We start from the raw sequence: 25,886 nt of genomic DNA, 5'->3' as shown, positions 1-25,886 counted from the left end.
ATCCCTAGATAACCTCCCGCTGGGCACAAGCCAGCGGGAAGCTCATTGCGTCAGATCCTGAGCGTCTGAGCGACGGAGAGGAGACAAGTTTAAAGACCTGGTTGCTCTCCTCCTCCAGAGACGTTATGGGAGAGAAAAGGGGGGCAAATAAACAATTTCCCTTGATGGAAAGTCAGAGTACAATGGAGATGTTGCGACATCCACTTGCAGGGTCGGATGCAGTGACTTCGGCAGGCTTTGGAGCAGCCTCACAGGCTGTGTTGTTACTGGGGACTGAAACCCATCAAAATGCCCAAATGCTCCTTAACGCCTCGTTTGCCGGGCACGGGTGTGAGCAGCAGGTGCTGCTTAAAACAGACTTGCTCACTTGCGAGTGTGCAACTCTGTGGGTGCCAATTCCTCGGGGTGGGCAAGCCCAGCTGTAAGGCACGATGGGGAGGAGAGATGGGGTCTCAGGGGTGGCAGGGGAGGCCCAATCCAGCCAGGTGACCCAGCACTCATCGCCAAGTACCCCATATTCCCAGAGGAAAGCACCATGGCACCATGTCGCACAAGTGATGCGGAGCAGCGGGTGGTCTCTCAGTTCCCAAGGTTCATGTCTGTGCCATGGACAAGCCAAACCAGGCGGAAACAGACAGCCAGAAATCCGGTGCCCAGGAGATCCCCCAAGGCAGTGAGGTAGGGAATGGAGAAATTATCCGGATCCAGCGCCTTCCTCCACATCAGGCGCACAATTAGGTCAGCCATGTAGAGCAGGATTCCCACCTGAGGAAAGGCAAGACAGGCCCTACTGTGAGGCAGCAAGAAGTAATGCACAGCCAAAATGATGTGGCCATGGCCAAGGTACCAGAGCTAACGGGGTTTGCTGAGAGGTAACACCTTCCCCAGAGAACCACTGTTTCTCTGCGGGACGGAGCTGTGCTAGGATGGGTGTAGCTGGCTAAAACCCTTGGGCACTGCATTGCCTGGCATCGCGCATGGTGCCACGGCCCCATGCTGCCAGCCACAAGTGTGGGGACCACGCTTGCACTGCTCACCAGCATCGCGTGGCCCAAAATGGGAGTCTGGCCACACCAAAAGCATCTCTCAGAGGTATGGTTCCCACTTCCCATGCTGTGAATGGGAGTGCTCCCATTTCCTCCAGCAGAAACATGCAGCAGCAGCAAATATGCAGGCAGCCCCAAAGGATAAGTTTGTAGCCAGATTTTTTCTCTTCATCCTTCATTTTTCCATTAGAAATTCAGGTCATGTATACTTTGTTTTTCCTAAAAGTCTCAGTGGATAACTGGAGTTTGAGGCAAGTTTCTAAACCAAAGTTATCCCAAGAAGCACTGACATGTTAAAAAAAGAAAACCATTTCTTTTTTTTTTCATCTCAACAGTTTTAAAATCTTTGTTGTGATTTCTTTTAATTCCTATTTCATTCCTGATTCTGATAAACAGACGGAAGAAAAAAATTCTTCAGTTAAAGATTAAAGACTGTCTAGTTAATTGAATTAAGAACGGAGAGAGAGTTTGCACCCCACATCTGTGGTCCCTCCATGGGAGACTGCAGTTCAACAGGAACCAAACACAGAGGCAGCATTTCTAAGGGTAAAAACAGCAAGCTGAGTGTGGGAGGAGGAGAGATGGGGGAAGCAAATTAAATAACGGAATCACAGAAACTAAAGCTGGATGGAAACTCAAGAGTTTTATATAGACCATTCTTCTGCCTCAACCCAGGATCAAATACGCCCACATCACTCCTGACGGTCATTTGTTTAACCTATGCTAAACAATCCTCAAAGATGGAGATGCCACACTCTAAGCAATCAGTCCCATGGCTTTTTTTCCTCTGTTCTTGTTTTTCCCAGGGTCTCAACATAAATCTGCCCTTTTCCATTTGAAACCCATGATTTCATGTTTCATCCCTAGTGACCACAGAGAAAATGTTATTCTGTCCCTCCCTACAGAAACTTGGTAGTTTAAAGGCTGTTAACCAGATTTTTCTCAAGCCTCTCTTCTTTGGACTAGCTAACCCCAGTCCATTCATTCGTTCCTCTAAGGTCATGTTTTCTAGGCTTATGATCTTTCTCTTTGGGCTTTCACCAGCTGACCCAAACTTCCCCCTCTCTTTCTGTCCATCTGTCTTTATAAAGTATAATGGAGGGGAGGAAAGAACCAGGCTGAGCGTATTCTCCTTCACTGGCCTCCACGGGAATCTTTCAGGGTCAGTGGCGTTGCTGGGATTCTGCTCTTTACACTGTCATTTATTCTGTGTATTTTCATGCCTGGCTGTGGTTGAGGAGTTACCTCGACACATAAAGAGAAGAATAAATATTTTCCTTTACAACTATGGCTGTGCTGCTGGGCTTAGGGTTGTACAAAGGTCGAGAAAAAGTGATTGTTTACACACACAAGGAATTCACCCCCAGACACGAGGCTGCTTGTAAGGCAAAGCAAGAAGTCAGCTACCTCACCCTGCAAATTAATGAATCACTGATTTAAAAGGGCAAGTGAAATCAGAGCCTCTGTGAGTTTAAGCAACAGCCACATGCACTTCTGAGGAAGACGACAAAGTTTACAGGGCAGGCAAAACAGCGAAAGGGAACAGGCAGAACACATTGGATGAACTGCCCGTTGCCTACCCAGAACTTTTACTTTTGAAGATTAACTTCTCAGGCCTGGGCTTTCCCTTCACTTTTGATCTATATGGCCCTACCCTGAAGGACCCCCAGGTCTTCACCATGACATGTGGGAAAGCTGCTGGCTGGGATTCATAGGCTCTCACTTGCCCCTTACTGGCATAACCAGTGGCAGTCTAGAAATAGTTGGGGCCTAGAGACTTGAGCGAACATGGTAAAACAAGGTACCACATACAGCAGGAGTGTACCTCCTTGATCAGTGTGTCTGCACATGTACTGCAGCTCAGTGAATGATGATGATGTGTTCCTCATCTCATGTCTGACCCCTCACTCACCCTTACGGGCAGTTGTGCTCAGCTGGGAAACAGGACCCTGGCAATCTGGGTGAAGTATTACTGGATCCACAGAAAATACATGATGCTTGGTAGGAGGCACACCTGAAATGATTGGAAATGTGGGCCAGTGCTAGAAGTTTTACTCTGACTCCTGTTCAGCCTAGAGACTGTTTTGTTTTCCTAGTATCTGAGAGGTTCCTTTTTAATGAGAGGTTGGGGTTTACCTGCAGCAAAGCAGCAGTCAGATAGAACATCACAAAGGTGAAGGACAGAGACGTGTGGCCTCCCTGCAGCAGATGGATGGTGTAGAGGAACACAAGGTGCCCTGGGATAACCAGGAGGAACAGGACTCGGGCTGACTTGGAATTCACCTCTGCAGAGGACAGAGACAGAAACAGCAATGACAGTGGCTGCAGACCGTGGGGGGAGGACATGACGCAGCTGCGTATTTTAATGCTGGTACATAGACTTGGGGCTGTCTCCTCCCACCAACCACATTGCTAATGCCTTTTCTAGATCACACAGCAATCTGGAGCATCTGCAGTATCAGCCTAGCAGCTTTGCCTAGCACTGAAACTATGTGTCAAAGACATGCTCTGTGATGATCCACTCCACTTCTAAAAACTCTTCTCAGCTGCTCTCTGCCTCCCACTGCTTCTTCTCTGCCTTGTTGCAACCCACTTTCCCAGTTTTTAGTTTGCTTTAGCAGTATCTCCCAACCTAGCAGGGAAAATAAAGAGGACTCTGCAATCTAAAAAGACAACAGACCCATCTAGTTTTGCTGATGCTTAGGTTTATCCATTGCTGAAGATGAAGAAATTGCTGATTTTCAGCAAGGTTATGCTCTATTCACCCCTCTGTCTATACGTGATGGCTCTAGGCTGGCCATGGTTAAAAAATATTTTCTATTAGATCAAATCTGAGATTCTTTTTCAATTACTTTCTTTAGTGCTCCCTGAAGGCCAGTTTCTTTGCATGCCAGCGAGCAAGTATACCACAAGCTTTTTTCCAAGCTGCCCATTGCAAAGATGCTTCCTCTCTGATCTGAGCATCTTCCCTGTAAGGGAGAAAGGGAGTTCTGCCTTTGAAACCCACCTAGTCCTTCACCAACCAGACTTGATAAAGGAGCTATCTGTGATGACAGGCCTAGGGTTGATGGATAGGGTTGACTAGGCCCAGGTGATGGACACCTAGGGTTCAAGGTCTACCTGAGGAGAAGAATGTGGTGCATGGGTTGGGCCAATTCTGCCTCATCTTATATGGCAAAACTCCAGGCATGCTCCAGAAGTGCAGGAATGTGGAAATACGGCTGGCCTGGATGGCGACCAGATTCCCTCCAACACCTATGAGGACAAAACACAGTAAACATGTAAACCACCTTCACTGCAGCAGAAAACATCGGTCTAAAACCTAGCCCAAGGTGAGTCAACCTGCATTCGCTTATAAGCTCACTGAGAGCAGCAATGAGAAAGAGAAAACCTGATCCCACACATCATGGTGATGCTGCGCTATTCACTTGGCAGGAACAGCTCTTAAAAATCAGGAAGGTTCCAGTGATCATCTCCTTCTGACTGCTTTATTGGAAACATCTTCCCTTGCTTCCCAGCACCAGCTGTAAATGCCATGTGGCCTCTGAAGATGATGTAATTGCACCTGGTTTGACAGTCTGTGAGCAACACCTGGGGAAAGCAGCACAGGCCATGGCAGATGCTGCTCACGGCCACTTCTTGGATTTACTCACCCAGAGCGCCATTATTGTTTAAAAGACAACAAACATCACAGAGAGTGATTATATGTCTGTCTGAAGGCAACACACTTGTTAAATGAGAAGGAATCATATGAGAATGAATCGGAGCCCAAATATATCAGGTAATTAAAAGGCAATTAATTCCTTCCAGACTGATTAATTCCAGCAAACATGAAAAAGCAGCTATGTTTTCCAGCAGAAAACAGAGGGATGATGATCTATGGAGCAACATCCTGATATTTCCAGGGTAGAAATGCCACAGAAAAGATAACAGTAAGCCAGATCCTACAGGCTTCTCATGTTTCCCTTCCTTGAAGAAGGAAATGCTCCATCATTAAATGTGATATTTGCCAGAGTGGAATCAAAGTGAAAATACTAAGGCTACTTCAACATAGCTCAGGATGGGAGCCTTCTGAATCGTGCACTGCCATGCTTTGCGGGACACCCCTGCACATGCAAAGTGAAGAGCTACCTGTGCAAAGACATGGAGCACTACGTAATTCTGCCACTAGCTCTACCAAACAGGTCGCCTGCACCCACAGAGCGACGTCTGGGTTAATCATTGTTCAACTAAATTGCTGTTGACTTTCCTAATCAGGCTCTTTGGCTAACCATGCTGGAAAATGTTTGTCAGAAAGGCGGCTGTCTTTATGCAGATCCAGTAAGGTGACAGCTGGGTGACACCCTCTGACGCTGCAAGAGGACACCACGATTTGAGGGTGGCACAAGGCCAAGCCTGCCCTAGGAACGTGGGTTTCCCCTGGAATGGGCCTGGCCTGCAAGAACATTACAAGAGCAGAAAAATAACCCAGGGGATCATCAGTGATGCCAGGATCCACCGCAGTTTGTACTGGTATGTGTGTGTGTAAAAGTACTGTGAGGCTTCAAACAAATCAAAATATACACACAAAAGATGTTGAGATATATATTAAAAATCCCTATACATAAACCATATAATCATTTATATATATACACACATATATAATCTTCATATATTAATCTTTATCAGCAATCTGTATAGGGGATGACTGCACAGCCCAAACTGCTGAGTGAAGAGAGACAGGGAAAATGGATTTATTGTGACATCCTTGGTAGGTTTGATGTTATGAAAGTAAAGGTGTCAACGTAGCTCTCAGACAACTATCAGATGCTGTTAACCTTTCCCACAGCTCTGCCAGTATTTTTCATCCCTGGCTGCTATTTTGCACCAGAGATGCTTCAAGATATGAGTAAGCAGGGATATAATGGGAACCAGTAGCTTCACTTCCACTCATGATGGCAGCAGGGACTTTAACACAGACCTCTGTGTAGGGGCAACAGTGGATACCATAGTCCTTGGGAGGAGGGGGAGGTATAAATACAAGGATGCTTATAACCCGCCCTGTCCAACCTACCATTAATCACAGGTGTGAAAACTGCCATGCCTTCAAAGTTTGGGTCAGTTACAGTTTTGTCCAAGATAAGCCCACCAATGCTGTTAAAAAAGGACAGATAATGAAGGTGAATCGATCTCTCTCTTCCCAGGGCAATTCCTACGCAGTGAAAATAGCACACTGACATGAATTGCTGCTTCTTCCCCATTGCCAGGGCTGGACTATTGCCCATTTACTCCTTTTACAGCTCATTTTTCACCAGTAGATATCCTTACAGCTTTTGTTAATGGCATAATGAGATCAGGAAGATCTCCTTGCCCACCCTTAAGAAAAACTGATAGTAGCCAGGGAAGCTTTATCATCCTCCCCAAAAGTTTTGCTACACTTCTGTACTGGCCTTAGCAGTTGTCAAAAAGATGTAGCACAGATGGAATGAACTACCTGCCTCTACATTTACCAGTCTTCTGTCTTGAGAGATGGACAAAAATGAGGTTGAAGTCTTGACTATTTGTGATGGTCATCATCTCCCTTTTTGGTTTCCTGGCTTGCACCCATATGCTGCATGGATGTGCAAGTGAGACTTAAAATGGTGACTTCCTTTTTCCAGTCATTTGGGGGCTCCTTATCTGCTATCTCACAGCCACCAATACCTGAGCAGCACTGGAAAAATACCCTTCTGCTGTCCGTTCCAGTTTCACTTTTGATAGCTTTCTAAATGAGCATGGGGTCTCTCTGCAGCTCGGGAACAATTCCTCAGTTTACCTGCTGATGCTCATTGCAACAATGACCGGCTGCCATCCAGATTTCAGGACTTCGGCAAGGGAAGGACTTTGCTTGGCAATAGCAACCCAGAGAGGGATCATGACAATGAAAACAGCACAGATCAGAGGAGAAAGGTATTTCACATCTGGCAAGGAAAACAAATCTTGAATTAAATGCCCCTGGCTTCACAGGTTGCCAAAATTATATTGCACAAAGTCTGGAACAAAGGCAGCAGGGCTCTCACTCAGACTGAGTTACATTAGCAGAAAAATCACATGAACCAAGATATTCCCCACACAACCACCTCACTCCACCCAGAAATCCATAATTAACACCTGAAACTCACTGCTAGCAGATGTTATTTGAAAATCAGCAGCATTCAAAGCAAGTCATATTGAAGATGAGCAAGTCTCCAATTCCATCACCAACTAAGCAAGACAAAAATTTACAAAATTTCTGGCTTCAGGGTACAAATCAAACAGCAGGGCAAGGGGGAAACTCCTGTGTGCAAGCTGTATCACACTTAACAACAGACACCTCATGCCTTCACCTAAAACAAGAGGTAATAGGTTCTTTTGGTGACAAGCTAGCAGAATTGCTGAGCAGCTGGTCTGCTCTCTTTCACATATAAGCCAGTTAAGATCCAGGGTTTCTTTTGTCCAAGCTGACATGTGTTTCCATTAGGTGCTTTTTCCATTTGGTAGGGGCATGAACTTGGAGTGACCTTAGAAGCAAAGGAATTAAAAAATAAGTAGATGTGCAGCACTAAAAGAAAATAAACATGACTCAGAAGCATGAGAAACACCTTCAAGCAATGGGGATGATGCCAAACCCTTTGATACAAAAATGCTTCTTCAACAAAGCTCTCCATCTGGTCTCTGTGTTGGGGCCAAAGTCAGCGGGTTGTAACGCAGATTTTGCAGGTAATCTTAGTCTGGGAGACTAAGCAGGCTCAAAGTGTGCATTTTTTCAAAATGATGTTGCCAGGGCCTCGAGCTACCTGGATGAGATAGCACTGATATGATGATACCTTCCATGAATTAAGGGCTCTTACACAGAGAGGTGCGGTTTTTATGTGTGGCTTTAGTCGGCACTGAAATGCAACCACTTCTGGTGTGTAAACAGCTGCTGTTTTGTCAGTGCACTTTACCACCCGGAGTCATTTAGGACAGATGGGTTGTATGACAGACTTAGCCGCTGTACTGGATCTCCTACCTCCACTCCTTGTTGCTTTGGGCAATTAATTCCTTCTTAAATAATGCAGATACAGAGCACTGGAGTCTATCAAACCGTACCAAAGCCCACAGAAAGACTCCTGGTAGGATGAATGGACGTCAGTCTCCACATTCCAGCTCTGCCACATTCTCTCAGCCCATAAGCAAGCTGCAATCCTTCAGCACAGTTGGTATCTCCACTATGCAGAACTGGGAAGGACCAGGGTTGATTTTTTAAAAAATTGAAAGTCTTCATTGGCAAAAGGGTATTCCGCAGAAGGAGATGATGCTGCGTCAGATGGCACATAGTACTCCAAACTTTACAGACTCACTGGTATTTTTGAAGGATACATTTTGGTAGGACCTAGAAGTTGTCACACATGACCTGTCCCTTATGACACTGGGGAGGGAAATTCAACCACCATCAACAGTGCCTTCCTCTTCACTGCTTCAGTTCATGCTCCCAATGAGTAGGTGTCTGTGTGCTGAATATTTTCCATCTCAAGAGGCTATTTAAACTACTCTGAAAACATCACAAATGCTCCCTGGTCACAACCATAGAGGTTGTTGTGTTATTCCACCATGTGCTTCCTGGGAGGTATTATCAGAAGCGTAGCAACTGAAAGTCAAACTAGCTTTACAGAGGCAGGTATGATGGCGTCATGGAAAAAGCCTATTAAAAAAATGCACCTCCAAAGCTCAAGGACGACTGGATGGAAGCAGTTCGTGGGCCTCTCCCTGCAATGTGTGCTCCTTCACTCCCTCACTTGCTGGCATATGGAATGAGTTATGCAAACTGAGAATAGCTGCCTCGCTGCTTCTGCTCACAGTCTGAAGCAACAGTTTGCGTTTCAAACGGTACTGGGTTTGCTGGATGTTTTTATTTTTCTGTTTCTAGTCTAGGTTAGGCTCACGGTAAATAGCCTAGTACTTTACAAGCTGCAGTCAGGTATATACCACCAAGCTGCAACATGTTTTGAGCTTTCCGGTGTCAACAGGTGCCTAAGTCTTTGCGAACCAACAGCACAGCTAACCCCATAGCCACAACTCCTACTCAGAATCCTGTGAGCATAAAAAAACACAGCATTGCCTCCATCCCTCCAAGATGACAGTATTTTGTTTATCCATGACTCTCCACATAAGAAGATACAAGAATATTTTACAAATGCCAAAACCCTGAAAGAGCATTGTGAGGAAAGACCTGCTATTACCCATACACAGAAAGTAGCTATGCTTGACTAGCAACAGATGCAGGAACAGAGTCAGTGTCACTTGTGTCAACTTTCTGTTCCAAAGCTATGCAATGCACAGTGGTTATTTCTTTGACAAATCCCAGTTGTGTTTCTTAGGCTCTGTGTTCCAATTTGCTACTAAAAGAGAGTCTGGAAAAAGCCTCTTTGGTCATTTTTCTACCCCAGTGGCATGACAGCCTCCATTCTGAAACATCTCAGAAACAGCTAAGTACCTGCAATAATTTCACAAGAATTCACCCTCCCCTTGCTGAGGTGCAAATCCCTGCTAAATACTGTACCTATGTATTTGAAGAGTGTACTGCTGATTCCTGCCAGCAGGGAAAGGGTTATCAAGTCTCCAAGGCTTGCTGCTATGGGTGTGGCGATATTGTCTGGATTGATCCCAACTTTCCTTGCTCCAATGATCACACCAATCATCACCAGACCTAGAGAAGACACAAAGCAGGCATCAGAGAATGCATCCTGCTGCATTTCACCCCAGAGCTGCTGTTCTGGTTCCCAGAGGGACACCAGGTCTGGAAAAAGCAAGCAGCAGATTGCCCATAGCAGTACCACACAGCTGGAGATTGGACATCCCCAGGAATTTGTCCTCTTGCTTTCACCAACCTGAAGGGCATGACTCTGCCCTTATGAACTGCACCAAAGGCCCAGAGGCACACAAGCAAATTCCAGGGATCAAAGGAGATACCAGCAGGCAGCCCAAATGTAGAAGCTCCCCTCCTGAGCAGCCTAATCTTTGCTGCCTTGAAGCAGGACCAGGCACAAAGCACACTCATAGATAAGCCCACAGCAGGCATGCGGCAGCCTCCTGATGCTATCCCCTGCTCTGGATTCCACAGCACAAAGATATTTTCCATATTAGACCAAAATTTCTCTGAGTTTGAACCACCAAAGAGCAATGAGATTCACTACAGCAGCCCGAATTAGCTTTTCAGCCCAGCCATCAGACTGACTCCTCAAGTCCCAGAGCCTTTGGGGCTGCTTTAATTTGCACTGGGTTGATGCTGTGAGCAGCTCTAAAGTCAATGGATTATGGAGGTGGCCCACATCACCTCCCTTCCCCCATCCTCTGAGCTGCACCTGGAAAATTCAGCTGCTTTTGAGCATTGTTGGAAAGGAGGGAAGCTTTGCTTGCCCAGGTAAGTTAATAAGCACAAACCCCAAACCCTGATGAACATGTGGGAATCCCTCAGCCATCAGATCTCTCACAGGCCTGTGGAAGAGCCACCTGGAATAAACGCTGCCTGGCCAGCCTCCACTGCTGTGTGACTAGCAAGGGCAGCCTTGAGACGAGACAGATGACATCTCTTCAAAGTCCTTATGTGGCTGACAGGATGCACCAAAGGAAGCCTGAGAAACGGTGGGTCCCTCCAGCTCACCACCTCTCTGTGCCTGTTCGCACAGACCCACCAAAGGTGAGCGTGTATAGCAGCATAGACTCACCCCTACAAAATGCCATGTGTGCATCTTCCCCAATAACACACCCCTTATACAGAAACACATCCTCACACAACATGGCATTCTCCACAAAAGCCCTCCCAGACACCCACACTCCCCTCCCCACAGCACAGTTCATGTTGCTTCCCTCCCTGGCCATAAAAACAACAGCTTCCCATCATGCACACCCACACACAGTCTGCCTGTGACCGTGTCCAGAGGAGAAACTAATGCTAGCTGAAAGCCTGTGACAGTATGTCAGCAAAGCCTCTCTGTATCACACCAGGCAGGGAGATTGAAGACAAGATTTTAATGAAAGCTGGGCTGCAGTTTTTCTCTCTTAACAACTGCCTCATCCCATGTTTTTCATCAAAGGCATCTACAATCACCCTTTGACTCCAGCTTCAGGATATGCACTTGCTCTAACTTGTCCCTTTCATTTAGCAAACTTGCTGCATCCAACGCTGCCAGCTCCCTCGATTCAGGGTGTCATGCTGCCCTCGTATGGCAGACCTTGAAACTGACCATCATCAGGCGACACAGAGCAGCTCCGACCCGTCCACCCCATCACGTTTCCCTTGCAAGGGGAATATCCAGGGAAGCGGACTGCCTGGCTCAGCACTCACAGCAGGCGAGCCACAGGGCTGCCCACAAGCCTCCGCAGGGTATTGTGTGACACGAGTCCATCTCAGGCGTGGTCTGGAGTTGTCTGCTAACAGACTCTCAATACCCTGCTTTGTGCATGGCATTAGTGGCATGCATTTGTGTGTGGCACTCTCCCCTAGGAAAGGGCAAGTATAAATGCTAACATGACACCCAAGACACATGGAGAAAGTGTGTGCACCTGTGTGTACACCCATGCATGGCATGTGGCATTTTTTCGTGTGTCAAGTGAAGTGGGACATTTTGATTGCTGCTGTGGATGCTGAGAGTCCAGTGAACAACAGATCCTGGAATAAAAGAAGCAAAGGCGGGATGCAGAGGGAGTGAAAGCAGCAGACATAGGACTAATGCTCCCTGCATCCCTACTCCTCATGCCAGACCAAAGTGATGTCAGCTGGGCCTCTCTGGCAGAAGGGACAGTTTTTTCTGCACCTGGGTGCTGCATGTTTGATCTGAGGAATGAAAACAACTCACCAAGAGAAAGTGCAGCTATGAAGGCTGTGGTCACACTGCTAGCACACAGCACGGCAGCCTGGCTCAGCTCCACAGAGCCCTTGGAGATGGCTCCCAGGATCACAGCAGCAACAGCAGCCAGAAGTCCCACCACAGTGGCCTGGACCTGAGGGCCAAAAGACAACTGGTGAGCAATCATTCGCATCTGCTCGCATGCAGTCCTGGCTCCATATGACCACAGCATTTCCACACAGCTAGGAGGTCAAAGCCTTGCAGAGATGCTGATTGCTTATGTATTTAAGCAGCATCCCTGTAAGTCTCCACTGTATTAAAAAAAAAAAATCCCAACAAAGTTTAGAGAAAAACTCTGGAGTCCTACAAAGGGCAGATCACATTTCAGCAAAGGACACTGAGCCCATCAGCAAAGGAATAGCCCTGGTCAACACAAAAACGGGCTCCTCATCAACACAGCACTCCTAGCAAGCCGAAAGCTGTGGAAGGAGATAAGGGAAAGCACACAGACACATGTTGCAAGCCCTGTGGCCTTGCCATGTGCAACCTCTAAGCTGGTTGCTGGATTTTAACAAGCAGAAAGGGCTACAACAGGCACGTTTCTACCATCTCTCCCCTCCTGCCCAAGGCTGATTCCCAAACACTGCCAGTAAATGACAGGGTTTATCTAGGGGCTGTTGTGAAACACAGATTGTGCCGCAGCTCCCCCTGCAAAAAGAGTATTTCTCATTATTTCAGTTTGTCCACAATGGCAATGAATGTCTAGATGTGTTTTGCAGCTAAACTAAAAGCTCTGGGGCCACACAGAGCTTTATTGGAGGTCAGGTCCCTGGGCCCTGCTTGACTCTGTTGAGAATACCTGCCCCAAATCAACAGCTCTGGATCCAGCACTGCTGGGAATAGATGCTGTTGGGCTGCAGCACAGCAAGAGAAAAGGGCCTTTTTCCTCTCCCAGTCGAAGTGACTCACCTGGATAAGGGCTAAATTGCAGGTGGCCATTTTCCATTGCTTCTGGGCATCATCCATCTGTCCGGTGTTAGCCTAGGAGCCAAGAGAGACACCCTGAAAACCTGTTCATGGGGCACAGGTGGCTGCTGAAGGCAGTTTCATCTGGTCACTGTGGGAAAGGGGCTGCTAAAGCCAGAAGCAAGCACAGGTTGGCATCTCCCAGCATTCCCTACATTTCCTTCTTGACACATTTCCATCATGCTCCAGCCCAGTGTCCCAGGGGCATCAGAGGCTCACATGGAAGTGCAGTGGCATTGCAGAGCACTCAGCTAAAGATGGAGTGGGCACATCCACCACATCCCACATAGACCAAAAGCTGAACAAATTAAACCATTTTTCCTCTTTTGTTCCCCCTAAATTGCTCTGTTAAGCTCCAATTTCTCCTGACACATGAATATAAATAGCCCGAAGTAAACAAAACTGCTCTAGGGAGATAGGAGAGACCAAATCCAGAGCAGCAAAAGCTAATGCAGGTCCCAAGAAGCCTCGGTCTGCTCCCCCCAAGGTAGGATTGCTGGGAAGCCTTGGGTCTCTCAAGGATCAATACCCACAGGAAACAACCCCATACTGAAGCTGACAGCTGTGGAGCCCTGGCTTTGTCTCCTTGATGTGTCACATGACCCCAAATATCAGCAACTGGCTACCCAGGGATAGTCTGTTCAAAGAGCAGACAGAAATTCCCTGTTCTAGTTACAAAATGAGGGCAAACATATTCTTTTAATTCTCACACACCACTAGTCTCTACTTAGCAGAAAAGGGCATGTCTCATATACACAGTGTGATTATACAAAGCAGAATTATACAAAAGCAGAATCTCCTGATGTCTCCTGATAATCCCCTCCTCCCCACACACACACCACCACCTTGTTAACACTCACAGCAGTAGAGAGCCTGGATGCCAGCGTCATCTCAAGATTACCCTTCAGTCCAACCAAAGCAGGAACCAGGATAAAAACTTCTGTAATTGTTCGAAACACATCCCAGTGCTGCAAGGAAGAAAACAAAGGCAACAACCTCAGTCTGTAATGCTGAACAGTCCAATGCTGCTGCTTCAAAGGGGAGTGGGTTCCCACCTCGCCAGCTGCTCTACAGGTGCCTGCTATGCGTATAGGGGCAGATGCTGCCCTGGGCTGGTTGCATTTTGGGAGTGAAGGAGAGAATTTTTAGCTTGCAATATTCTTTCTGATCTCATGCACAGCAAAGCACTATCCTAACAGGGAAGGAACCTTCTTCCTGAGGGCAGCAGCAGATTACAGAAAGCCACAAATTAAAATATGCCTTTAGCATTAGCCAAGAACAACATGAAAAATAATTAGGGTTCACAAGCCAAATGAAATACAGCATGCTCTCTATCCTTTGTACTGACACTGACAGGTACAGGAACGCCTATTACTATCCAGACTCATAAGAATAAACACAACGATCTGGAAACGATCTAACAACAAAGAGTTGCATCTGTCTTTTTTTACCAAACTTCTAACTAAGCATCTAAGGCTGGTGGTGGGAGGGAAGAATATTTTTGTATCTCTTCTTCACATGCAATTCCTAAATCTTCCTGTTACCAAGCATGCTCCCAGCACAGCTGAAAAAAAGGATTTTGAATTAAGATATCCCATAAGCCCAAACTGCTGGGACAGTATCTTGATTATCATGGCTCCTCTGAAGCTGAACTGTACAAAGCTGTTGAATCAGCTGCAACACTAGAAGTGACCTGAAACCTTAAGAAACTTTGTTGATTAACACGTCTTCCACAATTTATCTACCATATAGTGCCTTGGAAATAATTCATTCACCCCTGTGCATTCAAGAATGTTGGCAAAGCCCCACTGTAGCCAGAGAGGCTCACAGCAGGATGAAACCGCAGAATGGTGCAGCTCACCATGAAGTAAAACCAGCTAGTCCAACATCTAAGAGCAGCTGCAATGAGTCAGACCAAAGGTCCATCTAATCTATCCTTATCTGCACCAGTAGTCAAATTCAGATGTATAAAACAAGAATCTACAAATATGACAAGTAGATGGGATAATTCGCCTACGTATTTGCCAGCCTACAACTATCTGCCACAGATATCTGAGCTGGGATAGGGGGGTTGTTTCTGTAGAGTTAACCAGTGTTCAAAGGATTTCTCTTTCAGGTACTCATCCAGTGTCCCCCCTCCAACCCATGTGCCATCCCGTGGCAAAAATTTCCATAGTTTAGCTACATGTCATGTGAAGGATCAACTTGTTCATTAATTCTAACTTGTCACTGGCTAGTATCTTACGATGGTCTCCAATTCTGGCACTAGAGGACAAAACAAACAACAGATCCCTTCCCACTTTCTCCACGCCCACTGGGATTCTATAAACCTGAAAATCCAGGAGGCTCGACAGACTCGGTAAGTGTCGACACATTCAGCTGTCAGCCTGTTGGGAAATATATACAGGGTGTAACAGCTTGGTGTTTTGCTCTGGTTGTGCCATGGGAAGCTGTGGGCAGCTGGTGGTGCGTCTGTCTGCTGGGAAGACCTCATAGCTTCCTTCTGAGTCAGGATGAACGAAAGTGGGGCTGAGCCAGCCCTGAGCACGTGGTGCATGACACCCCTCAGAGGTGCAGATAACAGGGAAAACATTATTATCAATACAGAAAGACACATTTCCTGGCAGTGGTGACCTGGAAACAGGCACGTTTCAAGATGTTAAAGCTAAGTTACTGTTAAGTAAACAACAGACAACACAAGAACAGTCACCTTATTTGACACATTACAATTTTGTTTGCATTTGTTAATATGGAATTTAAATACCTGAGAAAAGCTAGGGGTGGACATCTCTTTTAAAGATTCAAATCCCCCTCTCTCCTCTCTCTTTAATTAAGAATAAAGATCCAAACACATCTCTGACACCTTCAAAAGAAAGAGGAGAAAAAACAGACTTCATAGTCACAATGTAAAAAAACTCAATAATTTAAAATGCACAGGTGTGCAGACATTCATATTTAAGACTTTGCATATTTTGCACATAAAAATTATAGAAATAAAAAGCAACAGAAACTCAACTGTTTCTGTTTTCTGTGCATGTCACCTTTGGGGAAATATGACTTTGTTATATCAATATAAGCTCCAATCCTTGTGTTCATGATATATTTTGCAGGTCTCAAGCAATCATAACAGAAGTTTCAGCATACAAGGTATGATTTTTTGGGACTCTGCCTTACATATAATTACACTGAAAGGCTTTGAACAATTAGTAAACAATCACACAACTGTACTAATAAAAATAGCTGACTTTATTGCATCCATTTGAGTCTCACTGGTGACTCACCAAGAGCCTAAGGACAGATTCATAGTGATTTATACCACAGTAGCCAGGACTCCATTGTGTTAGAAACTGCAGAAATACAGCACAAACAGATGATCCCTGTGCCATTGCCTTGCAGCACTGTCAGCTGGAGGAGCAGGTGAATGTGGCAGGTTAGAGCTGTGCAGGCAAGGAGCTGCCTGAATGAAGACAGCTGGGTAAGTCTAGGAAGCATCTCTGTCCTTTGAGATGAGAACTGGCTGCAGCATCGCAAACCCACACAGGGATACTAAGCCAGAAAGAGACTCTTTCCCACTTCACGGCCCCATAATGGAGTTACAGCCCTAAAGCTCAGCTCTGAAGAAACTTGGTTACCCTATGATCCACTGCAGCTGGTCCCCATGCCAGCTGGGGGGATGACCTCAGCTCATGAGGTCCCATAGAAGAAAAGAGGCTGTGATGTACTGAGACAGTCTTCCCAGCTGCAGTCTACACCCGCTGTCCCTCCTTACACTGTCCTCATAGTCTCAAACATGTCCTGTTACCTCTCCAGGGCATCCATCCTCCCATGGCAGCAGCTGAGAAACCTCATAGGTTTTCCATTGCCCTCAACAATTCAACAGAAAGATCAAAAGATCCTGGACTATAAAACACAAGCTAATTCAAAATCCTTTTTAATGCTAATCATCTCATGGGCTTTTATCAACAGAGGACAGGGATATCTTCTATCTCTGACTTTTATTTGGACTGTGTCTCACCGCAGTGGTGCGGAAGGGGAGAATGAAAGGGAAACTTTCCTCCTGAATTCTCTGGTTTGAAATCTGATCATCCAGCTTCAATTTGATTCTTCACCTTACTGTAAAAGAGTGGGCCAAACACTGGCAGGGCTCTGCAAGGTCTCCAGCAATGCCAGCCAGCCTGGAATCTGGATTGACCATCTGGCCAAGGATCACTGGAGCAGAGGCGGAAACATCCAGCAATAAAAGACCCATGCCATGCTACCAGCCCTGCACAAAGACTGCTTCATCTGCACAACTAAGAAAAGAAAATGGCAACTGGCTGTTTCTCTGGGCACCCTTTTATTACAGTATGAGAAATGCAGGTTTGAGCCTTGGAGTCAACGGAGCTAGACAAATCGCTATTGTTGATTTTTTTTTTTTTTTAACAGTAACGTGAACAGTTCTTGATTTCATCCCAGGACAGACCAGAAACTGCTAAAATCCTGAAAAGTTTGACAGAACACAAACAAGCAACTCCACTTTGTTCTCCTCTTTACAAGAAGATCAGCCCTGCAATCGAGAATGCCAGCTGGAGTCCCAGAACAGAACCACATGACTTCAAGATATTTTGTACCTAACAAAAACAAGGGCAGCACTGTTGAACTCACATGTATGCTCTAGATACCATCCTTGAGCTTGCCCATATACCTCCCTATCAAAGGCAGACATGGAGTTTCCTGAGAATGTTTTGCGGTGACTGCAAATAGGGCAAAGCATTCCTCAGTCAGGCCATCCACTGAAAAAGGGGCAAATCACAGACTCTTGGACTAGAAAAACCTGTAGTTTCAGTAGCCTGAGCCCTCATGATTACCAGTATGAGTCTTATGGTACCTGGACTCAAGCAAACAAACTTAGCCTCAGGTTTTAGTTGGACTGGACAGTGAGTTTCTAGCTCTCACACTTGCAGAAAGAAAAGCTGAAAATAAGCAGCTCAAAGACAAAAAGGCACAGAAGAATAATCCAAACCTTTAACAGCTAAGATCTCTGGATTTTCCCAGCTACCGGTTTTGTTTTTAAATACAGTGTTGTTGATATCATGGCAGCTTACCTCACTAACGTCTCTCCTATGCCCTCAATGCACTAGCTCCCTCCTCTGGGAGCTGAACCCACTGACTGATGGCTTCAACACAATTGGAAACACCTTCACCAAAAAATAACACTTCCTATTATTGTGCTACATGCATGACCCAATTTCTAACAGTCTAGTGAACAAGTACACAAAGTAGACTGCACTCTGGTGTTTAAAGGACACATGCAATGGCTTGTGTTTTCCATCAGTTTGGATACAGTGACATTGCTCAACAAAGCCCAATTCTTAGCAAGTGCATTTGATTTCTTTTAGCCAGACCTATTCACCTGCCAAGGGTATGGAGTGGGTAGGTACTATGTCTTTATCCTTCTCTGAGATATCTGGCCAAAGATAACTGCTAACTATTAACATAACATCTTGGGTAGTTTGAGAACTTCTGTAATGCTGCAAGACAGGTCTGTGTCTAAGCACAGCACAAGGTGGAGATGACAAACAGAGCATAGCAATAGCGTGTGCCACTTCAGTTAACCCTTCTTTGATATTCCTCACATTCTTTTTAGTTCAACTGCTTCACCGCCTTTGTTTCTTCTGCGGGAAAAAACACCAAGGTATTGTCTTTCCAAACACTCAAGTATCCATATTTAGCTCCTGCTGGGGTACTAATGCCAGAGAATCCAATGTACTCCAGTGAGCTCAGAGTGCAGGATATATCCTTGGGAAACTCTGCCAGCCTTTTGATTTGTAAATCCACTGGCATGAGATGCCCAAACTAGATCAAATTTTGCATTTCTATTTGTGCCACTGATACAAAGGAAAGACAGACAGGATAGAATCTGGTTGTGGGCACAACGGTGTAAATCCAGCAGCAATCCTTGGAAGTCAATGGAAGTTATTCCAAATTTATACTCACCTCAGAATCTGGCCAAGAAGCACTCAGTTTGTAGGCAATGCTAGTCTTTTTATGCTGGCATGCCTTTCATCACAGTAGCTAAATGCCTTCTAGACCAAAGATTACATTAGGTTGTTTGCAACGAACTGAAAGCATAAACTTGCCTTTAAGTGAGACAGGTAGTTAATAACAACCCTGACCTAGATCTCCTTATCAGTGATTTTTGAAGGAAAGAAACAGTATCATGCAATAGGGGAATATGCCACAGTCCCCAGTTGCTTCATAGCAGTCATCACCGAAGTGCTTAGCTAGATACAGTAAAAAGAGCACCCAGTCCGATGCACCGAAGGCAGCGTCAGGCAGCCTGTCTGAAAGCCACTATCCCACTTTACAAGGAGCCCATGTACCGATCTGAAGAAGATGGATAGTGTCTCTCTAGCACAGGAAAAGCCTACAGCCGTCCTGCTGACTGGCTGCTAGGACCATACACGTTAAAAACAAAAACGCACAAATACTCAAGGTCAGTGAAGTAGCCCACCCTCTCACTACAAAGTTGCCTAACCACATGTACCTACTTGAACAACATCCATCAAGAGGCCAGCAGCTACCATGCCCAAGCCTGCCAGAAGGAATGGCACAAAAATCTGGGAGGCAATGGAGAATGAAGTCTCTGGGAGAAATCCACTGGCTGACCTGGTCAACTTGCAGGTGAAACCTCTCAGCTTCTTGCCATGGAAGCACAGTTCCAATTGTAACTGGGTGACCACCATGGTCAAACACCATTACCCCATGCTCAGCAGGACAAATGGGGGGAGATTAGGACATCACACAGATCCTCCTGGTAGCTCTCTCCAAAGTCAAAATAAATGTTTTTTCTCAAACTACAGCAATGATGCTAAATTGTTTTAGTTTCTTCTCCTCCTCCTAGGAGCACATCCAGAGGGTTTGCAGCAAGGGTATCCTCCAAAATTGATTCAGCTGTGTTGAGCCCAGGTGGCAGCAAACTTGACAGACACTATTTCTCCGAGTTATATCCAGGGGGGAATAAAAAAAGAAAAAAGAAGATTGCGGAGGTGCCTGTGGACGAATAGAAATGAGCCCACACCCCATTCAGCTCCCACCACCTCGGTGAAAACCAGTAAGACCTGCTCAGGCTACAGCACTGAAAGAGTGACAGGTCATGCAAGAATCCCTCAGCATGCTCAAACGCACTAGTGTCCTTTCTCCTCAGGTTACATTTCTTGTCAGACTGCGGCTCGCCTTTGATACGATGGTTTAATATGTAAGCCTGCTGTGAACCAGCCCCAGTTCCCTCACTCCCACCATAAGCAATGCTGAACTTTTCTCACTGTTCCAAGGCCGAGGAGGTGGGGAGTTAACAACCGGGATCCGTTTTGCTCTCCTTCAAGGTGAAGAAAGGTCGAGGAAAACATGAGTCCACATTTCTCAGGGCTGACGATATTACGCAGGTCTCATCCTCAGGCGAGTGACACAACTAAGCCGGCTGGTGAGAGAAGAGCAGCTGTTCTAGACCCCAGCCCCTCTTGTCCCCTCCATGGTCTCCACAGGATGTAACGATAGGTCTATGCCAGCTACACATCTGAATGACTGGCTTTCGGGGGAAAAAAAAATATCCAGAGAACCAGCCAATAAGCTTGAAAAGCGAACACCCTTATCTGCTGTCATCACTTCAACTTTCTGCTAGTTTGCAAAGGCCAAGATAAGAGTCATAGCCAGAGCTTATTTAAGGTAGCTCTGTAATCTCACTACACTGCAGGCGAGGGAGAGAAAGGGTGAATGTTTCTGTGGTATGCTGTGAGCTGGTCTCCCTTCCTGTCCTAAAGAGAAACACGTCGCTTCTGCATACTCCAAGGAAGATACTGTCCTTAAAGTAGGGGGTCTCGCCCCAGAGACTCCATGGTCAAACAGCTGACAGAAGCTCAAAAACCAGAGCTGCATCATGGCCACATACAGCCAAAGAATTTGTATCCTGCTCAGTGAAGACTGAAGTGTATTCTTCAGCTCAAAGTCATGTATGCAGGGAAGGGAGTCAGGGTATTCTGTTGGGGCTCCTTTCTGATAATTAATTTGGGCAAACTAATTGGACCAGAAGATCAAAAAGCTTTAAAAGCACAATTTAGGATGGAAGGACATAGGATTGGTTTAGTACACGGCAGCTGAGCTCTTTCACTATTCAACCACAGATTTAAATCCCGACATGCCCCAGTGAAGGAAAACAAGTGAAAGCAAGCATTCATTGGTAGGCATGAAGGATTCAGGTTTCTCAGTCCAGTTCAAATTCAGTGTTTAAATTTCACTGCCTTACTAACACTTTTTGTACTAATCAACCCCTTCCCTGACACTCTCTGCAGAGAGACGTAAAGATTAATGACTTGTGGACTCTGTCCTTGTGACAGGGTCCCCAGCTTGGAGCTAAATGCATTGCCAGGATGGGACAGAACAAGATAAACAAGGAACTGAGGAAGTTCTCAGCCATTTGGATGGTGCGTTTCTTTTGGTCTGTATTCACACAAACCAAAGCACAAAGCCTAATGGGCTGAGATCTCTCTGCAAGCATGGCAGGGTGAAAACAAGCCCTAGTTACAGACAGAAGATTCTGTCCTTTGCTGCTTTCTAGGTTGATATTTTGGTACAGCCCCCGAAACCTCCTCTACTCCCAGCTGGCTTGGTGTGTACATGTGTCTCTTTCACCTAACAATGGTCTGGGTAGCTGAAAGCTAACAAGGGAGTACATTTCAGCTAATCTAACTGGAAAAAAAAGCCCACAATAGCTGGAAGAGGGAGATTAATAAAAATCCTGTAACAACCACATGTGACCCAATCTCTTTATACTAGCCAGGAACTGAGAAGTGACAGCATGAAGGCCCAGTTCTGGTTAGAAACTCAGAGAGGCTTCAAGGAAATAAAGAACAATCTTTGTACAACTACCACAGGTTTTCAAAGGTCTAATAATATACATACCTAGTCCCATATGTCACTGTATCTGCTAACTGGATTGCTGACATTAATGTAAAGGAAACATTAATGAGCCTGAATGACTCAAATGCCATTAAAAAACACACCAGCAACATATCCTGTATTAAACCATCAGCCTGGCAGGGTTTATGAGTTTATCACACTTCGGCTCGCTCTGTTTCTAAGCGAGCACCATAAAAAGCCTTCAACCGATGAATCAGTATGCAGAGAAGGTGCACCTGCGTGGGTACACTGGGTCATTTTATTATGCATTTAAGGAGCCTCTGATAAAAGATCCACACCATATTTGTCAGCAAAGAGATGCATCATATTTTCCTGGCAGAGATATACCATATTTGTCTGCAAAGAGATGCATCAGGTTTGAGAAGAAAGAAAGTGTTGCTGAACAGTGGGAAAGAGATTATAACTAGTTAGTTTCCTTAGATTATAACTAGGGAAAAAACCAACTAACCACGCCATGGCTGCACCACTCATCATGGCAAAACCCAGGGAGACACACTGCTGCCCTTCTCTGCACACAAATCCCTATGCTTGCAAACTAGCCGACAGCTAGCATTGCCCTGCAGGAGCCAAAGAAGAAACACCCTCTTTGGTGGGCCCTGACCCTGATCTAGGACCTCCATCCACTGCCACAGTACAAAAAACAAAAACAAAAACAAACAAACAAACAAACAAAACAAAACAAAAAAACCCCAAAAAACAGAAAGATGACAAGTGCCAAAGAATACAGTTTCAGTTGTACCTTATCATCCCTGCAAAGAAGGGACAGGGATATCAGTGAGTGCTCTTGCAACATGGCAGCATTAGCAACAGACAGCACTATACTGACACCTTAGACCCACGGGGGATGATGCTTTTCAGGAACCATACGTCCCAGTTGTTGGAGTACTATCACTCCTGACTTTGCTAGCTCTCTTTCAGATCAGGCTGTGTATTCTTCCTGTTTCTTACCTTGGCCCTCTCTTCCCCACTTTAGGAAAGGGCAGAGAACAGAGATTATGTAGATAGATTGAGAGCAAGCAGATGGAGAGTGCCTGGGGCCCAAAGCCTCGCAGCATTTCCTGCTGCCCCACAGAAACAGCAGCAGCAGCAGGGGTAGAGGCCAGAACTGGCTTAGAAAGAAAGGGTAGTTCCTAGCAGCAGCAAGTCCACAATGAGACACACTCAAGTGGTCCATGATCATGCATGAAAAGTCACTGTGCTAATCGCCAAAGGCCTGCTTTTCCTATGAGATGTTGCATAGGTTGATTTCCCAGGCTCTAAGCATTAACGTGAAAGCTCTTTGTGAGCTCTTTATTTGCATAAAACAGAAACCAGACTTTTGTGGTTTCAGAGGAGTATGAGATTTGCTTCACGTTCTGTTTATATTAGTGGCCCAGTCCTTCCTAGAAAAAAAATATGCTAAGGGAAGAATATGGAAAGAAAAACACTCTTACAACATCATAAACCCATCTGCAACCCATTTCACGCTTTGACATCTCACAATAGGAGGTAACATGCATTTAATGTCAGAGATCCATAGGAATGGGCAAGTCTGAACAGCCTGAAAAAAAAAAAAAAAAAAAAGAAAGTGGCTGCTCAAGGCTCAAGACTCTCAGAATGGCATCTATGGAGACAAAAAGTAGTTTGCCACTGGGTTCTGGATTTGCCTTGGTGTTTTCTGATCTGACTAGACATTCTGCTGGGTATTGGGTACGTGCTAATGTCAGTTAAGGATACTGTGTCATTCTTAAGCCTTTATAGCTCTTCTAGCTTAGGGAGATCAGCCCAGGGCTAATCACAAAAGAATACAGCTCCAGATTTGTGAAAGTTGTCAATACACGCACAGTAGTTTCAGCGTCGCTGTATCAGACAGGTTAGGGCAGTCTGACCCAAAAGTCAGCTAGTCAAATAACAAGGGTTAACAAAAAGGCATACAGCAGTGACAGTCACCTAGAGTGCAAAGGCATAGCAATTTATAATCTGGAAATTAACTGCAGTTTTAAACTGTCTAAAATCAGGTGCTCATCAGTACTATAAATCTCTGCATTGCTGCACCATAGGATGAAAAGTCCTGTCCTGAGTATCACAGAATCAGAGATCGGACTGGAAGATGACTCAAGGATTTGCATCATCTGCTACAAGGCCTTAGAAAAGGATATGGTGCGCAGGCTAGGCTGGTTGTATGAAGCATTAACAGTGCTGGGCTGGCTGGCTCCTTGCACAATGAAGCAGGGGATGCAGGACTTTCTAGAGCTACATCCAGGAGTGTTACAGCTGTATCTACTGCAGGGAAGCACTATGCCACCACAGTCCTTGGAGCTGCAACTCAGCCACCGTCTTCCCAGGACCAAGGTGAGGTCTGCATCTTCCTTCATAGATACCTCAGATCCTTCGCATGTTCTTTAGTACCATATTGTTTTATCATCTCCAGAGGAGAAAAAGGGCCAGAAAAATACCACATGCTGTCTCCTGAGAGCTGCACAAAAGTACACAATCGCTGACTTTGAAGGACATGTTGGCATGTGAAACTGTTGCAAATCCTCCTTTAATTTGCTGTCCCCAGAACAAATTCCCTGCCTCTGAAGAAAAGTCCCCCACCTATCCCATTCCAGGTACATCTGATGAGTTCCTTTCCCTTACCTGAACATAATCCAAAACCATGCCTGCCAAGACCATACCAAGCCCAGCTAGGAGGTATGGCAAGAGCACTTGTAGACAAATTGTGATGGCTGACTCTTCCTGTGACTTTGCCATGGCCGCTTTCTCCTCAGCCAACAGCTTCTGCTGTGCAGGCAAAGAGGCATCCTCTGCCTCCTGGCTGCCAAGCCGTCTCTCTCTGTGTTTACCCTTGCTCTTTGCTTTGTGCCTGGATCGCTCTCCATTCCTAGTCCTGCCCTCTTTTTTCCTCTGCCGAACTTCCTCACCTTTCATGGTAGCTTTCTTCAATCACAAAGTTTTTCTGAAAAACAAATTCAGAAACAATGAGATAACAAAAGGAGTCATCAGATGGGTCAAAAACAAGAAGCCCTTTAGTATTTTGTCCACTCCACTAACCTGAAGGCAAACTACCACCTACTCCCAAAATCCTAGATGCTCTGTTGACCCAAATAATAGTACCTAGTCTACCATCAACTTTGTATGGCATCAAATTCATCTCCCTTTCTGTAACTGCATCTCTCTTCCCAGGCCTATGTTCACACTGGAGTGCTTGCTGTGCATCCTGGCTCCCACCTTGAGAAGGCCTAGAAGGATGCAGAGGGTGCTGCACACAGCCCACATTCTGGACCCACCAGCTCTCACACTGGGAGTCATGAAAACTGAGGAGCCCAGCAGAATCCAACCCTTTTTTAGGTTCTGACCCCTAAACCATGAAATAGAAGCGGTTCACATTGTAGCATCCTGCAGTCCAGCAAAGGGTATAATTCACACCTAGCATAGTACAGCTAGCTGTTCACCACTCCTCAATAACAGGATAACTCTTTGATCTTCTTTCTAATCTGGATGCTTTTTCTTCCTTTTGTGCCTTAGTTGACACGCATGCACTATGTGACTCATCTATCTAAAGAAGCTGCCATGATCCCACAGCATCTTGTAAGAAAAAAAAGAAAAAAACAAGCAAAATTGTTACCAGTCGTCCTTTTCCTAGCATCATGTCTCATTTCTTGATATAATTATCATTCATCCTGCCTGCCCCACTGCTGGTGTAGGCAGTGCCCCAAATCTTTCCCCACTGTCTCCTATCAGCATTCGTCCGGGTTAACTGCTGGCAGATGTTCCCTGGTGCTCTCATTTTCAGCATGAGCCCCTAATGCCCCAAGCCCCTGCACTAACACAGGTAGGATTAATCCCTGTCTTGCCCAACATCTGGGGAGCAGAGAAAACAGCTGGGAGGCCCCGCCCCGGGCACGGCGGGGGGGAGGGGGGAGGGCAGGAGAGATGGACAGAACAAAGTCTCCCTCTGCGGGAGGAGGAAACCCGACCCCGTTCCCCGCCCCAGCGCTTACCGGCTCCTTGCCCTGCGTGGGGCTCTGCCCGCAGGGGCCGCGGGCGCAGT

The 25,886-nt window shown here is 45.9% G+C and overlaps 1 protein-coding gene across 3 annotated transcripts; it reads right to left on the bottom strand.

Moving 5' to 3' along the window:
* Nucleotides 1-579: 579 nt before the first annotated feature.
* On the bottom strand, nt 580-24,763 carry SLC41A3 (solute carrier family 41, member 3). Of its 3 annotated transcripts, XM_010292713.1 has the most exons (11): nt 19,429-19,980; nt 13,759-13,866; nt 12,842-12,913; nt 11,882-12,026; nt 9,586-9,732; nt 8,186-8,194; nt 6,841-6,985; nt 6,100-6,179; nt 4,167-4,301; nt 3,183-3,331; nt 580-765 (listed from the first exon to the last, which is right to left on the bottom strand). In XM_010292713.1, the coding sequence occupies exons 1-11, from the start codon at nt 19,621-19,623 to the stop codon at nt 580-582; spliced, it is 1,371 nt and encodes a 456-aa protein (XP_010291015.1). In that variant the 5' UTR covers nt 19,624-19,980. The 3 variants fall into 3 exon arrangements, with proteins under 3 accessions (XP_010291015.1, XP_010291014.1, XP_010291016.1); XM_010292712.1 differs by lacking the exons at nt 8,186-8,194; nt 19,429-19,980 and adding an exon at nt 24,473-24,763; XM_010292714.1 differs by lacking the exon at nt 8,186-8,194.
* Between the last annotated feature and the right edge of the window lie 1,123 nt (nt 24,764-25,886).

This window comes from Phaethon lepturus, unplaced genomic scaffold, assembly GCF_000687285.1.
Source record: "Phaethon lepturus isolate BGI_N335 unplaced genomic scaffold, ASM68728v1 scaffold22638, whole genome shotgun sequence".
NCBI classification, from domain to species: Eukaryota; Metazoa; Chordata; class Aves; order Phaethontiformes; family Phaethontidae; genus Phaethon; species Phaethon lepturus.
The sequence above is the reverse complement of the archived record's forward strand: the minus strand, read 5'-3'. Positions and strand labels throughout refer to the sequence as shown.

What these genes read in the sequence shown, in the direction of transcription:
- SLC41A3 (XM_010292712.1), bottom strand. Translation starts at nt 24,763, where the DNA reads ATGAAAGGTGAGGAAGTTCGGCAGAGGAAAAAAGAGGGCAGGACTAGG. An exon ending in TGGTTTTGGATTATGTTCAG is followed by an intron (nt 13,867 to 24,472) that starts GTAAGGGAAAGG and finishes TCTTCCTTGCAG; the next exon opens with CACTGGGATGTGTTTCGAAC. An exon ending in CATAGCTGCACTTTCTCTTG is followed by an intron (nt 9,733 to 11,881) that starts GTGAGTTGTTTT and finishes TGTCTTCTCTAG; the next exon opens with GTCTGGTGATGATTGGTGTG.